We start from the raw sequence: 17,417 nt of genomic DNA on the forward strand, positions 1-17,417 counted from the left end.
GAGGAACATGATTACTTGTCTCATGCACTACTGTCACCAATAAAAAATAACTTTTTTAAATCATATTTGCTCCAATTCTACCCACTGCTACTTTAAGTGTCTGAGTGAGAGGAATTAGTTGTTCAGGTGTAAAGCATTGTACTACTGTATATGTCTGTGAGAACATCTGACTGAGCTGTTTGAACATGAGACGCAACAAACCACTCCCAGTTTGCATGTAATTGGATCAAACTTCACATCAGAGTTTCACACACTCATTACTAGCAGCCCAGAACCATGTGCGTCGAAACTGAGCCAGTGAATTTGTGGTGTGTTGAACATCGGGTCAAAGTTTGGATTTTGGTTTTGGAAAGCTGTACAGTGTAGTTCTGGCTGCTGCTGCTGGACAGAGCTGCTTCCCATGACTCCTGCAGCCTTAACATCCACATTACTCCTGCTCCACTAAGCTCGCAGTCTTCTGTAACAGCATTAAACACACATTTAATACACGCACACACAACCCACAGACAATAGGTCAGGTATCTAATATCAAACCCTTGTCTCTTTCCCAGCTCATCCTTGGAGCCACATGAGGATATCTGCAAGTTATTAGTGCCCCCGCATCCTGACCCTGCACAGCTTTCTCATGTGACTTTGTTGAGGTATGTCTGTTCAAATCTGTCTCCAAGTCTCTTTGTATGGGGGTCATGTAGCGTATGTTTGTGTGATTATTAGGTTTTCATCAAAAACCAAGTCAAACCAGGCTATATAGTGTGTGTTTTATACACATATTCACTTTTTATTCACTTATATCACTTTCAGCCTACTGGGGATACTGTTTTTATTGCTTAATCACACACACACATACCACGAAATAATACTCGAGAGAGAGTAAACAAGTGAGAGCTTGTTTTGTAATACTTAATCTTTGTCCGACATTTAGGGGTAAAGCGCAATCGATAACCTTTGTGCACTCAGATCTTACAAAATTGAGTTAAAATATGTATTTTTCAAAGTCTTTTTGTAAACAATCTTTAAACTTTGTGTGCAACCAGTGATGAAAATATGTGCAATGAACGTTTTAAAATGCCTTTAGAACATTTTGACGTTTATGTATGTAGATAGTCTATGCGTAAGGCCTGTAATTGTGCACATCTGTAAGGCAAATAGGAGAAAAGTGTGTCAGATACTTGAGCCAGGAAGTACTCTCTTGTTGTTAAGCTAAGGAGCACTTCAGTAGCTACTGTTCCTGATTTTTGTTGTTCACTTCAGGAACTGTTGTGAGGCTCCATTAGGGAACACTGATCCTCGTCCAATAGTCCAAACCCTTCTTTTCCCCACAGCTAATAACCTATATATATATTAGCTTAGCACCTCATTACCCGTATTTAACAACTGTGCTAATCACTACAGCACGCTAAAAGCCCTCTAGTGACAATAGAGGTCTTTCTCAGCCGAGGCAGGTACCGTGGTGAGAAAGGGGAAAAGGGCAGGGAGAAGCGGAAGCGGAAGGAAAACGGAGACAATAGTGAAGGATCAGGTGAGGAGGTGGAGCTACTGGAACTGTCGCCCAGTAAACTGGCTCATACCAATGTCAGAATAAGTTAAATCCTCAATGCAACACTGTGCATTTGTCCTTTTCACTGAATATTCCAGAGGTTAAACCACAGCTCAACAGTGCCCCCCAATGACAAGACACGCTCATAACCGTAAAGTTGTCCTTACTTGTATTTTGAAACTGCATGTTTAATATTGATATTTAAATAACCATATACAAAGCTGAGTTCCTCCTAACATATGCAATCCGAAGACATTTTATCCGTTGTTATCAACACTCTGATTATCAACCTCTGTACAGTTACAAACTTGGCTCCTTGTTAAAATGCACATTTAAAAAAATAAGCTGCAAAAACATAAATCCAAAGTACATTAAATACAAATAAACGTTGACCTGTTTAAAAACGTTCTTTCATTAATTCAACAGCATGATTGTCTTCTTAAACAATCTTAAAAAAATAATACAAAATAATGCTCTAACCATTGTCATATGTGGATTAAACCAAAAAAAAAGTTTTGGTTGCAAAACTCCTGCAATACTGATAGAAATGTTCTCTTGTCTAATTACAAATCTTGTAAGGCCTCTCTTGATACAAAAAGTGCATTGTGAACATTAGTTATTCCCTTGGCAGGTGTTGTCCTCTGGCATCAAAAAAAGGCACTGTGAAGAAATCTAAAGTTGAAAATCTGGATAACAAGTAACAAACTCTGCTTCTCCACCTCTTTGGCGTGAGTGTTGCTGGCGTGATTGTCTTGTTCTGGTAACATACTTGCATAATTAGCGTCAGCCTGTGCAAGTAATGGATTCCAGTGTTTTTGTCACAAACATTATAGCATATTTGAAATGGCAGGTTTTGGCTTGACATGAGAGAGGTCTAATAGAGAAAATACAGACTCAGCAGGTTTGTCGTGGATGTGTGTGTGCTATGCTGATCAAGTGCAAATAATGATCCGAATATCAAATCAATTCCTGTTTACCCACTTTCTTGTAGAAACCAATTCAAATTCAACACACTGTCCTCACTGGTACTTTTAACTTGTATCTTTCCAGAAGTAGAAGGTAAGAAAGTTGGACTGGTGTTGGGCAGCTCAGTGCTGGTCACGTACCATGTGGTGATTTTGTCTCAATGGGACGGGCTGTGTCTGACTGAGCAGTAGGGTGGAGGTGAATTCAAACCTCAGTGCTGAAATCATTGTGAAGGAAGCAGATTTCATGGGCATCATGAGTTCCACAGCTATGACTCAGTGTTTAGATTCTCTGATTCAGCCGTCCGACACGCTGTCCGTATACGGGCTGTCGGAGCTGAGGATCGCGCTGCCCTCTGTGGAGCCGTACGACTGCTGAAGTTTAGACCCCGGTTGTGCGCTGGCAGGTGATTTGGGATTAAGCACTCTGGGAAGGTAGACCTGTAATTATACGATACAAAAGAGATGAGTACTGAAAACAAACAAAAGGGCTCTTTAAAGGGCGTTTCTCAATATTCAATTTTGTGTGTTATTTTATCCTCCCTGGTATGTATGATGTAATACTGCATGTAATGGCTAAAGTATGAGTTTGATACAGAACAATGGGAAGGGAAGGGAAAGAGACATGTGTTAAATATGAGCTAAGTCGGCGAGAACGACTGGTAACGACTGGTAACGAGCAAAGTTCACTGCAAGAACTCATTGTGAACAATCAGGTCTTTAGCATATAATTCAGAAAGCAAAAACACTGACCTCAAAAGCTCTGGTATTTTACTTTGTTAATGAATAACAAGCGAGACGGGTGACAAATAGGGTTATAGAATTTACAGCAAAGCTCAGGTAAGTTAACTTAAGACCAGGCCTGCCCTAAATCTGATCTTTTTATTCACGCTGTGGACTTAGTTATGGAACAAGTACAGTACCGTGGTGTTTTCTTCCACTCCCTCTACTGTATCCTTATCCTCTTCTTTCACCTGCAAAAGAACACAAACAATATGAAGGCTCAGTCAGGGTGAAGGATGATGGAGACGTGACAGCTTAATGCACACGAAACCAAACGCTCACCTCATAGTTGTGTGGACTGAGGTACTTGAAATGGCCGAAGAGTGTATAGCTGACGCAGATGAAGACGGTGATACACAGGACCACCAGTGTGAAGAGAGATGTGGCAGTCCAGAAACCTGAAACACCACACACACATAGTTTAAACAATGGCATAGAGATTTGACTTTGTCTGCAGCTGCATGCAAACGCCTACATGTAATTATATAGTAAGTTCATTCTGTCTTAAATCAGAATCAGTTTTATTTGCCAAGTACATGCATACAAGGAATTTGCATAAAAAGCCGGAGTCAAATTCCTTGTATGCATGTACTTGCCAAATAAAACTGATTATGATAAAGTCCAGATGAAATGAAAAATGCCTTTTTAACCCTTTTAGATCACATTTTTGTAACTATTTAACAATAGGTGCAAAAAATAATTAATCAATTTCTTCGTATTTTCATATCAAAATCCAATCATCTTTTCTTCCTTTAAAACTAAATATGATGTGTGCTATGTAAGCTAGTACCAACCCATTTTTCAACCAGTAATATCATGACACCCATCCATCAATCAATCTGAAACTTTTAGCAACAAGGGAGATGTGTGTGCTGTAGCTCCATATCATGCTACATTCTAAGCCCGCCCTCTTTTTAGTGGTCCAATCAAATGCAAAGGATTTGATTTAAATCCCTCTCGTACGCTGCTCAAATATTTCTTTTCACTGGGGAATACATCACGGTACATAACAAGCCCCCAGGAAGTGTGCGAGGCTTTGAAGCAAATTTTAAATAGTGGCCGATTGGTGGAATTACAATTTCCGTGTTCGTCACATGATGCCATTGGGCCCAAAAATACTTTTTCCCATAGACTTACATTGGGAAAGAGACGTCTGTGACTCGGCGGCTAATTTTTTTTTTAGGTAAATCAACTTCCCAGTAACACTTGAATTGCCCTTATTTAAATCATTAGGTCCTACAAGTTGTAAAATACACTTATAGCCGAATCCAGAGTTATTATTCGTCCTACGTTCATGTGAATGAGACCCAGACCGAGGCTGGATTGCGGGCTGGGAGGCGGTGTTAAAGGAAACGCTACTGCGCCTGCTCTATGGGGCCAATGGATGCGTAAGATCCGGGTAATTTTATACTCAGAAGTCAAACTTTTCCTTCGTCATGCACCACTGAGCAACTTTCATAGGAATGAACAGGGTCCCGCCTCCAACGCTGTATCCAGCTGTATCTCTTTATACATCCATGGTATCCTGTATTTACAGGGTTCTAACATCACTACTACTATTATATATAAGTATAACTATGTTAACTTTCTCCAGGTTTAGCACACACTTGTTTCATACCTGCTCTGAGCACAGAAAAGAAATAAAGCCATATTAGGCAGATGATGGGCGCGGCCAGAGCTTGATTGACAGCTCCCAGGTGGACCTGGCGGTCTAGGCGAGCAGGCAGGTAGGCAAAGTACATGTTGTGTTTGTCCACCAGGTGCTTCAGCATCATGTACAGGAGACCTGATGGAGTAGACACACACAACACAGCCATTAGAAAAACCCCACTATGGAACGGACAGGAAATATGTTGTATGTATAGAAGTGTGTAAGGGCCTCTGGTAAAGGCTGACAGAAGCAATCAAGAGAATGTCAAATAGATGTGCTGATGATATACCGTGTATATGATGGACTGACAGCCTCATAACTACTCACCAAAAGGCACAATAATAGGACATATGATGCTGTAGGCCATAATGACAGTGAACACACACAGGCACCAGCCATACATGGCTCCATATTCAAACTCATACGCCTGGTTCTGTAAACAGAAGTGAAGAAAAAAAAGGAGATGACTTGTAAATGTCGAGGTGAGGCTGAGAATCAAACAAAATACTCTCTTCTTCTTCTGCAACTTTTCATTAGCTGGACTTAACAGAAAAATAAAACACAGTATAAATCTCTACAGTCAGGGAATACGTGGATTATTCTTAGGCCAGAGCACCTGAAATATTTCTATTACACATTCTCCTTCTGTTTACTGGCCAATTTACACTTGTTTACATATCCTACATAGTCTGGAAAACAGTAGAACAGTACCAAGGAAATACTTTAAAATATTATTTTTTACAATTTAATTTTCACTGAAACATTGCTAAATAAAAATGTATATCTGAGCAGCCACAGTTCAATGCACAAGTGGGCCCTGGTGCTCTGTTCCAGGCCATGTAAGCAAGATATTGACATAAACATGTGTTGCATTCCTTGACCAGTCCTTTACTAACCTGTTTGACATATTTTCTTTCAGCTGCAGAGCGAGCAAACGCCATACGAATGGTGTAAAGCAGTAACCCTGGCAACCGCAGCAATTCCATCCCAGAGCCCACCAGAGCCGCTGTGATCACGTAGTTGACGAAGAACGCCCCTTGGTCAGGTAAGAACACACACCTGGTGGTATAAGGGAAAACAGAAAAGATAAAAGAAAAGATGAGAAAAAGACATTCATGAAAAGGAGGAATGTTAAGAAAATAAAATGCAGTCCACTTTTATAAAAACAGCTGGCCACATGCGAGAACTTTTTCAAATGTCTTGTTTGTCACATTGTAAAATATGAAACTGGATTATAAAACAATGCAGACTTGAGTGACAATAGTGGGTCACACATTACAATTAAGGGATGTTTTATAAATAGCAACTTGAATACAGATGAACTTGTATGATGCAAGTTGAGAGTAAAACAGATTTTCTCTCTTTATAATGTACGTATTATCAGAACAATAGTCTCAAAATCCATAATACAAATGAATTTGTCATTTTTTTTTTTTTTATTTGAATTTTAAAAAGCAAGAAGCAAAAGAGAGGGATTACTTACTCAAACCTCAGTTTCCCATCTGCGAGAAACTCTCTATCAAACAGCCAGCGGAAAAACACTGCAAGACTAATAGGGAAAAACAAGAAGGTTGCAGAAAGTCAGACGACGCGATAATAATTTTCATAAAAAATAAAAATGTCTTTAACTCATTAAAGACATTAAAGCAATCGATATTTCGGATGTTGTAGCAGGATCAGTTTTAAAGCTAGAGTGAAGATACTGGTGTCATATGAAACTAGAAAAATCTAAGGAATCCATTGGTTTCAAAGGAGTCCCTTGACCTCTGACTTCACATGCAGTTTGGGGCAAGTCATAGTCAAGTCAGAACACTGACACACTGACAGCAGTTGTTGCCTGTTGGGCTGCAGTTTGCCATGTTATGATTTGAGCATATTCTTTTATGCTGAATGCAGTACCTGTGAGGGTTTCTGGACAATATTTGTCATTGTTTTGTGTTGTTAATTGAATTCCAATAATAAATATATACATCCATTTGCATAAAGCAAGCATGTTTGCCCACTCACATGATGATAAGAATATTAAATACTTGACAAATCTCCCTTTAAGGTACATTTTGAACAGATAAAAAATGTGCGATAATCATGATTAATCATGGTCAATAATAATGCAATTAATCGCAATTAAATATTTGAATCGTTTGACAGCCCTAACCAAAATACATCTATTAGCATGGGAGGAATCCCTTTCAGCCAACTGACATTCACTTTTCTATTTGGTATCTTACAGTATATACTGTACATACAACGTGTCAACTGCAACTCACATTTTGTTCCTCCTCATGGAATTTCATTTCATTCTCACTGTGCAATATCATTTTCCACTTGTGCAATTTTGTTAATAGTCTGTTTATTGTCAATACTGTATATATTGCTCCTATTTTTATACTTCCTTCTATTTAAATGGTTCATATTTTACACTTTTATTACTGTGTTAAATGATGCATCTTGTTTTTGCACTATCCCCGTTGCTGCTGTACACTGCAAATTTCCCCACTGCGGCACTAATAAAGGAATATCTTATCTTATCTTATATCAATTTATCTGACACACACTGATTGCTTCTGTAAACTACAACAATAAATTATTATTACAAAGAAACAAAGAACCTTGATACTGAAACTTTTGCTTATTCAAACTGATGCTAATGCAAATTACCTGGTGAGTCCTAGCGAGGGGAGGATTAGCACCATGAAGAGCAGGAAGAAGTACAGTTTACGCATCATGCTCAGCTGCTCACTTGACCTGAGACACAGATGGCATTAGATCAAAACATTTCCTCCGTTAACAGAAACCGATCACTGCACTACCAGTGTGTATGTGTGTGTGTGTGTGTGTGTGTGTGTGTGTAATACCTGCTCCAGTGTGCCTCTCCTATTGTAGAATAGTAAACTATGGTAGGCAGCAATGCAGAGAAAGTCCACAGCAGGAGAGTGGGAAAGAACTGACTGACGATGGGGCTCTAGGGCGAAAACCAAAACAAACTGTAGATTTATGGCTTTGAAAAGCAGAATTGTGACAGGTACGTGTGTCGCCATGTGTTGAGTCTCACGTTGAGATAGTAGATGGGCATAGTCACGTTGAACTTGTCCATGGTGTTGATAATGATGGTGGGAGTCGTGAGGAAGGTGAGCAGGAAGAAAAGGAAGAAGTTGAGACTCAAATAGCGCATGAACCAGGGGAAACCGCGCACGGACAGATTGTCCCTGTAGGATGGGGAAAATAGAATAAACAGAAGCAACACGACGGTTACACACAGAGATGCAGCACAAAGTAGAGTAAACATAACAGTGTGGGGTGTACTCTAATTCATCCGACATAGATTTATATTTCTCTTCCTCAGGGAACTAAATCAAAATGTTTTTGTATGTAGGTATTTTGCTAAGGTTTAATCATTTTGCAGATGACATTATCCACCGTATAGGGATGTCCCAAAGATTGGTATCAAGGCTGATGGTTATATATTTTAATGCAACCAATATTGCAAGATCACACGTGAAAAAATCTAACTGGGGATGAACTGTGTTCCACTATTGTCGGACAAAAGAACTAAAACTTCAAAAACTAATTTTGTTTCATTATAATTGAGTTGGAATCATTCATTGTATAAAACAAAAACACCATATGATTCCACTAAAGTTAATGATATTATTGAATTATTGCCCAGCCCTATTGGCACTAGTACTACAAATACACAAGTCATATGATCTGCGTGGAGCACACACTGTGTGAAGGGGTTGGTGTTTCCGACCTTACCAATACACATTTTTGGGATGGGGTGCAAAGTTGACGCTCCACTTGTTCACTTTCAGAGTTCCACTCTCGGTCGAAGGTTGGGGCTGTCTCCAGCAACAGCAGCTTGCGCCGCCACACTCGAGTGCATTGAAGTCTTTCAGAATGCTGACGTGAGTAAATGACAGCTGTTAGTGATGCACATTAACAATGGCTGCCGCCCAAAGGCCTGCTTCCAGTAAAAAAGTCATGTGGTGACAATAAAATCGAGAGATTCACTGTCCTCATCAGAGAAAGAAGCACAGTCAGCCGACATATTACTGCTGTTTTTATGCTGCCAGACAACTAAAAATATTGGCACATACTGTATTGCCAATCATCTGTTGTCATGACATTGTCATGTTACTATTACTGACAATTTGACAAATAGAAACCGCAGCAATAAATTACTGTGGAGTTGGATCAACTAACACTATTTCACAAAAGGTAGAACTGGTTGCATTGCTGTTGGACTGGATTGTATTATCATGTATCAGGTGTTACGTCAGGTAGTACAGACAGACAGAAAGGAAAAGACACCTTTAAATTGGTACTCACAACTTGGCCATAGCCTCGGTCTGTAAGGTGACAAAGGCCATCCCCAGGGGGCGCTGTGGCACCAGCTCTGCCTGCTTCCTCACCTCCTCCAACAAGTCTTTTTCTTTAGTACTGTAGTACTCTATGGCATCAACCTGAAGAAACAGAGATACACACACACAGATTAAATGCTTTACTTGAAACCACCTTTATTCAAATCCTGTTGTAAAATAGTTCACAGTGCCACTGTAAATTAATAAAACCAAAACAACTTTGCAATCATAAAAACCCTGTATGCAGTATTTTCTTTTACTTTTTTTTTAACTTAAATTGCAACATAAAAGATAAAAAAAACTACAAGCATCTAGACATCGTGTATGAAACGGTCTACTATCTGGTCCATCTCACCTTCTCAGAGCAGCAACAGAGGTTACCACACAAACGAGTGTTAATCAACTCGCTTTGCCCTGTTTTCTCTAAGGCACGCTCGTAGTAGCGCAGGTTTTTTCCTGCTCGCATCCTGGTGTGAAGAAAATGAATAAACAAGCTAACACATACAAGTTGGTTTAACACATATTCGTAAGCCTGGAATATGGCCCACAGGCCGGTGCTTGCAACCATTTCCTCTGCAGAGATGCATACAACATCTGAAACCATTTAAACATTGTAGAGTAAGTCATTTGTGGGGGATACAACTAAAATAATTAGCTATAAGGGGCTAAAAAGCTCACTAGAGCTGCTGGGTTAGGTGGAAATTCTCTCTGTGGGTTTGCCATGCACGCAGAAGTTAGATACACTGTTATAAATGAAAAAAAATGTATTATTTAATGTTCATTTGGATTTCTTACCTCTCCTTGTCAAGGTGCATGAGCTTGGACACGTCAAAGCCCAGGGTCACAGCACACACTTTACAGGAAGGGTACGCCTCTCTATACAAGAACAGTGCAGACATTGAGGAATGGAGCAGGTGGCTATTATTTACGGTTAAGTACACTCCAAAATTCCACTTTACAAAATACGGAAACAGTGAATTCTTTTAATTCAGTGTACTCACGTGAAATGTTTTTTCACAGCTTCCTCTGTTGCCGTTTTAGGGACCGAACACAAAAACAAACTGTTCCTGCTCTACAAACAGAAAGACCGAATGACAGATTAGTCAGGTCACCGTTGTAATATAAATAAAGAGAATAAAATTAAGTTATGTGGACACAGTTGAAATGCAAAGGTTTGTCGGAGACATTTAGACCAAATGTCTTGTGCCCAGAGACTCACTGTCTCTCTGCGCATGCCTTTCATTTGTGACGTGTGACGCCGCAGCACAACAAGTGTCAGGGCCAGGTAGAGGACTGCAAACACTGTATGCAGCCATAACAGGTTGTTTCTAGAAGGAAAACATTACACACACCAAGAAGCATTTTGTCATGACCAACCCACGAAACTTGTTTTGCAATACAATACTTTGGTTATATATATATCCAAACCGGTTTTGTCATACTCTTAAACAGTAATCACCCCTTTTGAAGATTCCCAACAGTTGTCCTTCCAAAACTCTGTGGATTATTATCTGAAAGAGAGAAACAAAAATTTTTTTAAAAGAAAACATACATACTGTAAGTAGGAATGTGAATAACAAGATTCAACAACATGAACAGGAAAAAGTACAGTTATCAGAATACAAGCAGCAATTGCTCAAAGTCACCAATGAAAGTCACGACAAGTCAAGACAAGTCACTGATTATGAAAAACTACAGCTGAACAGTGCAGCTCCTGAGTTGTGATTGCTTGATTCACTGTCATTTTAGCCATTGACAGACCGAGTAAGTAACGCACCCAGCAGGTCTCCAGTCATGTTGACGGGCAGTATGACTGCGAGGGAGGTGACAGTTATGACCATCAGCAGGGCGATCAGATGACGCTGGAAGGACAGGTAGTGAACGGCATCGATGCCACATTTGGCTTGCATTTTTCCCTCACTGAAACACACACACTGATTAGAAGGAACCAACACATGGCTTGTATACACAGCATGATAAAATAGCTTTCGTTGAGCCATAAGTAAAGAAACAATGACCAGCAAAAGTCACTCACTCCATTCTGAGGATGTAAGGCAGCCAAGAGCAGAATCCCTAAACAGAAAGAAAGGTACATTAACATCCAATGAAGATAATATTAATAAGGAATATTTGGGGAGTTCTTTATGGTTCAAGACTGGTTTGAAATTATTACAAAAGTGCATTGCTGCACCCAATTGGACTGTTATCAGGCCATTAAATGTGCGTTATCGGTCACTATAAGCACCATAGATGTGGGTCATTAGGGGCTGTCTGAGAATAACTAATAATAATTAATGTTGAATATGAATAATGAATAATGTTGTAGGATTATTCCTTATTTTATGGGCTATTTTGGGATTTATACATTATTATTACATACTTATAAATATATATAAAAACAACAAAAAAGCATTAGAATACTGATTTGGAGGTCGATTACCATGGCAACGGTCGGAGCTTCAAAGCATTCGGGTCAACCCTAGGCCTACTATACCTACTATGTTGTAAAACTAGAAGCATTACTTTCTACTAATAAGCAACACGTTGTAAAACTGAATGAAACATTACATTTTGAACACAAACAAAAAGGATTCTTTAGGTTTATACAATAAAACCACTTGTTTAAGTTTCTGGAAAAACATTGTGTTTTGGCTTAAAATAACGACGTTTCAAAAGTGAAAGCGAAACTTAAAGCTTGTGAAAACAAAGACAAACTAAACGTTGTTGGTTTCACACAGCATGCAAAACTTGGTCTCCTAGGTGAAAACCCTGTTTTGTGTCACATCCATCATCCTCGACCTCCACCTGTTTTGGCGTTTCCCGCCGTCTATATATATACTACAGTGCCTGACTTCCGCTTCTGCTCCTGTCATAATTACGGTCGCTAGAGGTCGCTGTCATGTTCTTTAATACTATCTTTCGGCGATCTACTATGTGAATAGATGATAAAACCTAATATTAGGTGTAGTAGGCCCCTATTGACCCACATCTATGGTGCCCATTGCGACGATAATGCCTATTTAATGGCCTGACAGTCTAATCGCTATCTTAAAATACACGTGTTGACAAAGCCAGTTTCTCATAATGTTATATAATTTATATAAAGTGACTACTCATCTCGGTTATTCTATTCTTTTATGCTTTATGAATACTGATTTTGGTGCTGAAACTGATGACAAAGATTTTCTTTTACATACCAATTCATACTCCTGGTCATCCACGCTGGACACTATCGATGACATGCGCCCATAGCGACGGCGGCTTGACTCGGTGAACCTGATACGCAAAGTTCAGAGTCAAGGAATAAATCAAACTGACAAAAAAAAAGATTAATCTCACTATTCTAAATCAGTATTTCACATCTGAAATCTGTCCTACAATCAAATTTGAAGTGTGTGAGATCATGGACTGACCCTTCGTTGTCTGCAACTAATGCCAGACGCCCATAGTCCCAGAACTTCCTCCTGATAATAGAGAAGGCAACCAGCAACACCTGTAGGTGATGTGAGAGATAGAACCAATCAGCTTTCACCTCATGACACAAAGTGAAACATATTGATGCCTTGACACAAATAAAGCAGAAGCTGGTAAAAAAATTGTTTTAAAAAAGTTTAATATTGCATAATGGGAAAAAACTTTCTTGTGTAATTCTTCCGGAAAAAGAAAGAACTATATAGAGAAAATATAAAGCATTTTGGCAGGGATTATCTCTTGCCTAAAGGGACAACACTGAAAGATTTCCAGTCAGGCAGACACAGTCACAGGCCATTATTCGACATACCAGAAAGACAGAGAAATCCAGCACTAACACAACTGGCACTCCTCCAAAGCCAACTCCCTTGAGTACGGTGCTCTGTGTGCTGCTGAAGCAGCTATTGTTGTCCGCGAAGCCGGGGGTACCATTTGAAGCCAGCAGGGGCCACTGCTCCCACCACAGGGAAGACATCACTGGAGTGGAACCAGCAGTTTGTCTGTCTGCAGAGATTGATAGGAGTATATATTGAGAAATGGCCTCCCAGAGTAAAAGCTGCTCCCACAATGTTAATAAAAATATTAGGGCTTCAAGTAACAATTCTTTTCATTCTTTTTTTTTTTTATTAATTGTTGTTGATAAAAGGTCTGAAATACTGAAAAATATAGGTGATATCCTCAAATTGCTTGTTTCGTCCAACCAACAGTACAAAATCCTAAAAAAAAAACAATTGAATATAAAGAAGTCCTTACATGTAAGAAGCTGGAACCAGCTAATATTTGACATTTTTGCTTGACAAATGACAAATCCATTATCAAAATTGTAGGTGATACATTGTCCGCATTAAGAGGAACAATGCAATATGAGAACCTCAGTGTTTAAAATGGGTGCCACAATGAAGAGGAGAGTTAACACAGAGGGATACTGTCTGTGCAGGAGAAACATGAAGGCAATGTAAGGCATCATTACTTTAACATTAACTTTAACCATGAGGTGTAGTGTTGGAATTGCAACCTGCAACACTTCAGACCTCTAACAGCACAGCAAAATAGGATTGCAGTTACCAATTATTGTCATATAATCTTTTTCCTCGATTCATTTTCAAGTCTGTAAAATGTCAGAAAATAGTGAAAAGTGTCCGTCACAGTTTCCCAGAGTCCAGGTTGATGTCTTCAAACACCGAAGGTATTGACTTTGCAATTATATAAAAACAGAGAGATGACGCAAATTCTCTCATTTGAGAAGCTGTAGGTCAGCAAATATTTGGCATTTTTGCTTGAGAGATTAAGTAAGTGATGAATCACTTGTCAAACTTTTCTGTCAGTCCACTAATCAGCTAATCATTTCAGCTCCACGCAGACTCTCAGGGGTGAACAATAATGTGCCACGGGAGCACCAAGAGGCTGCAACTATTCATTCCAACGACTAAGCAGCTTTTAGCTTCTTTTTTTTTCAAAGAACTTTCCGTTCCTGCTACTACAGATTAAAGCAGATGATGCAGTGATTATCATACTTCCTTATATACCACCAGCTAAGAGGAACTGTGCCAATCAGATGGTGTTGTCTTTGGTTTCGGTGAAAGCAAGCCTACACGCTCTTAGTTTCATATCTTTTACAGAAGTAAAAATAGCAAAAATACAGTGTGGAAATACAAGAAGGAGTCCTGCATTCTAAATCTTCAGAAAACATTGATATGTTGTTTTTTTTTTTTCTTAATTATACAGCAGAATGGCCTCTCTCTGATGTTATTTTATCATACATTATATCATTGGAATATTTTTACAGATGCATTACTGTACTGGCTTTTTGTAGCCGGTGGGGCTGAAGCTAGTATTAAAGCAGAAGTGGGTAGAATTGGATTTAAAAAAAGTATTTTTTATTAAACGGTTACTATATTTTGAAAGAAGTGCATGACACAGGTATCTGAAAAGAATCATGTGCCTCTGTGTCCTGAAAGGGGCCTGAAAACAGAGCCATGAGGAGGTGCAGAAGTCTAGTTATCTCTCAGAACACTTGAATTACAATACGCTGAAAGGTTATTATAGAATTTTTGCCCATTGATGCCAAAAACATTCTGCCTACTGCCAAATTAAAGGTCCCATGTCATGTTTATTTTCAGGTTCATACTTTTATTTTGTGTTTCTATTAGAACATGTTTACATGCTGTAATATTCAAAAAAACACTTTATTTTCCTCATACTGTCAGCCTGAATATACCTGTATTTACCCTCTGTCTGAAACGCTCCGTTTTAGTGCATTTCAACGCAATTCCGTTGCTAGGCAACAGTTTGGGTCCATGTTTACTTCCTGTCAGCTGATGTAATTTACATACACTGCAACAGGAATTAAACTGTGACACATTTAGAATGTTTACGTTTTAAACCTGCGTAATGGTCTAAATATTGTATATTTGTGACATCACAAATGGACAGAAATCCTAACGGTTTGTTTCAAATGCACAATTTCTGAATACAGGCTGTGTGTGTTTCTCCGTATATTGAGCGTTTTGATAGTTTAACAGTATTTATATAGCACTTAAACCTGCTTTACAATGTAAAAGACCTGAAAATCTCACTTTTTACAATATAGGACCTTTAACTACTTTACATATTGTTGGGTAGTTTATTCTATAACAATGCATTATATTTTACAAACTGACCACCTGTTTTGTATGTTGAATCTGATTCTTCAACGTAAGTACAGGAGTAAACAGTACAATATTTACATCTGAACTGTAGTAGAGCAATATAGGCTACAGAGTCACATAAAATGGAAATACTGAAAATTGTACAAGTACAGTAATTAGCATACAGGTCCTTCCTTCCTGCAGCTGTTAGACTCCAACCAGCACTGCTCCCAGTAGACCACTTACACACCAAAAAACTGACAATAACCTGATATTTTCAGGTGGAATTTCATTCATTCATTCATTCATTCTCACAGTGCAATATCATTTTCCACTTGTGCAATTTTGTTAATAGTCTGTTTATTGTCAATACTGTATATAGGAGGACGGTCTGCAGGACAGAAAATAATGCATAGAGTGCACTTTCATAGACTAAGCTACTGGAGTTACCCTGCACTATACTCATTTTTAACAGTCTCTTCTGCACTATATTCACTTTTTTAATAGTCGCGTATCACAGCTGTTACTTTGCACGATATTCAGTTTTAACAGTTTTCTTCATCTCCTTGTATTTTTATATCTGGTATATTTTTTTTGTACTTTGTACTTTGCACTACTAACTTTTTTTTACTGCCTTTTAACTAACATGTTTTGCACTATGGAACTGTGATGCTGGAAACCTGAATTTCCCTCGGGATCAATAAAGTTACTATCTATCTATCTAGCTATCTACTGCTCCTATTTTTATACTTCCTTCTATTTAAATGGTTCATATTTTGTTACACTTTGTTTAGCTCTTTTTTTACTGTGTTAGCTGATGCATCTTGTGTTTTGCACTATATCCCCTTTGCTGCTGTACACTGCAAATGTCCCCACTGCGGGACTAATAAAGGAATATCTTATCTTATGATTGACCCCTTTGAGTATATTCTGAAAGACATATGTGTATCATCATAATTAGGAGGGTGTTTTTTTAATTTTTTCTATGTTTGAACTTGGTATTAGTGGATTTGGTCATGCTGAACCATGACTTGGCCCTGAAGCAGAGATAAAACAACTGTTAGTGACTGTGTGATTTCAGTAGTGGAGTCCATGTCAAATCCCATCGTCACAAGTTATAACCCCACCTTCTCCTTGAAATAGATGGACCATGCTCTTTAGAGTCACGAGGGCGCAGTTATAAAAGTTCATGCTGTAATTTTTGTCTGTTTAACTCAGCAGAAAACTCCTATAACTCTTTTGCTGGAGGCATTTCCCTCCTAAATACAAAGTGAAACCTCTTTCCCCAACAGCTGTCTTAGCTCATTTTGACACTTTGACTGAACACACTATGAGGAGCGCTGTTTTATGACACTTAATAGACTCACCAAGCTTTAAACAAATATTGCATTGTACTGAATAGGCTTTTAATTCAACAGTTAGTTAGATACACGGATGCCACAGTGTATACACAGAGGAGTGTACAATGTTGCGACGTCAAGCAAAAGTATGCCAACAGTCTGTGTCAACAGTCTGTGTCAACATCCGCTACCATAACATAACTTCACTTACTGGTCTTAAAAATGGCACAAATCACGTTTTCTAGGGTTATTTAAGTAGGTATGTGTCACATAGACTGTCCTACCTGTATGTTTGTCTTTTATTCCGCAGAGAAGGAAACTTCTTTCTTACTGTAAATACTAGAAATGTTATGAACTCTCCGTCTTCTTCTCTCCTGCTGTTGCTCCTTTACTGTATGTTCCGCGCCTGCGCAGACGCTGCAGCAGTTCAGTCCTCCAGGGACCTCCCTCTGTTTCTCTCTGTATACTTCTAACCCTTGTAGGCTAAATTAAAGAGTTTATACTGATGGGAATTTAATAAAGAGGGAGTATGCAATGAAAAAGTGTCTGGATTATATAGCATAACAAATTATTGGCTTGGCCTCTATGTGATTTAATGGGCTATTTTCAGTCAAGTACAGTAATATCAGCATAGAGGAACCCACTTAACAGGGGCGGGTCTAGAAAATGTTTGATGGGGTGG

At 38.8% G+C, this 17,417-nt stretch overlaps 1 protein-coding gene across 3 annotated transcripts; it reads right to left on the reverse strand.

The window, feature by feature from the left end:
* Nucleotides 1–1,704: 1,704 nt before the first annotated feature.
* Nucleotides 1,705–17,187, reverse strand: tmem63a (transmembrane protein 63A). Of its 3 annotated transcripts, none has more exons than XM_037750824.1 (23): nucleotides 17,096–17,187; nucleotides 13,079–13,272; nucleotides 12,711–12,790; nucleotides 12,495–12,573; nucleotides 11,333–11,370; nucleotides 11,075–11,217; nucleotides 10,757–10,808; nucleotides 10,517–10,625; nucleotides 10,299–10,369; nucleotides 10,093–10,173; nucleotides 9,653–9,764; nucleotides 9,266–9,399; nucleotides 8,693–8,836; nucleotides 7,989–8,142; nucleotides 7,792–7,898; nucleotides 7,595–7,681; nucleotides 6,420–6,485; nucleotides 5,833–5,995; nucleotides 5,264–5,369; nucleotides 4,904–5,071; nucleotides 3,568–3,683; nucleotides 3,426–3,476; nucleotides 2,800–2,943 (listed from the first exon to the last, which is right to left on the reverse strand). In XM_037750824.1, the coding sequence occupies exons 2-23, from the start codon at nucleotides 13,241–13,243 to the stop codon at nucleotides 2,800–2,802; spliced, it is 2,370 nt and encodes a 789-aa protein (XP_037606752.1). In that variant the 5' UTR covers nucleotides 13,244–13,272; nucleotides 17,096–17,187. The 3 variants fall into 3 exon arrangements, with proteins under 3 accessions (XP_037606753.1, XP_037606752.1, XP_037606751.1); XM_037750823.1 differs by having other exon boundaries at nucleotides 17,020–17,141; XM_037750825.1 differs by lacking the exon at nucleotides 17,096–17,187 and having other exon boundaries at nucleotides 1,705–2,943; nucleotides 13,079–13,243.
* Nucleotides 17,188–17,417: the final 230 nt, after the last annotated feature.

Source organism: Sebastes umbrosus, chromosome 18 (assembly GCF_015220745.1).
Source record: "Sebastes umbrosus isolate fSebUmb1 chromosome 18, fSebUmb1.pri, whole genome shotgun sequence".
Taxonomy (NCBI): domain Eukaryota; kingdom Metazoa; phylum Chordata; class Actinopteri; order Perciformes; family Sebastidae; genus Sebastes; species Sebastes umbrosus.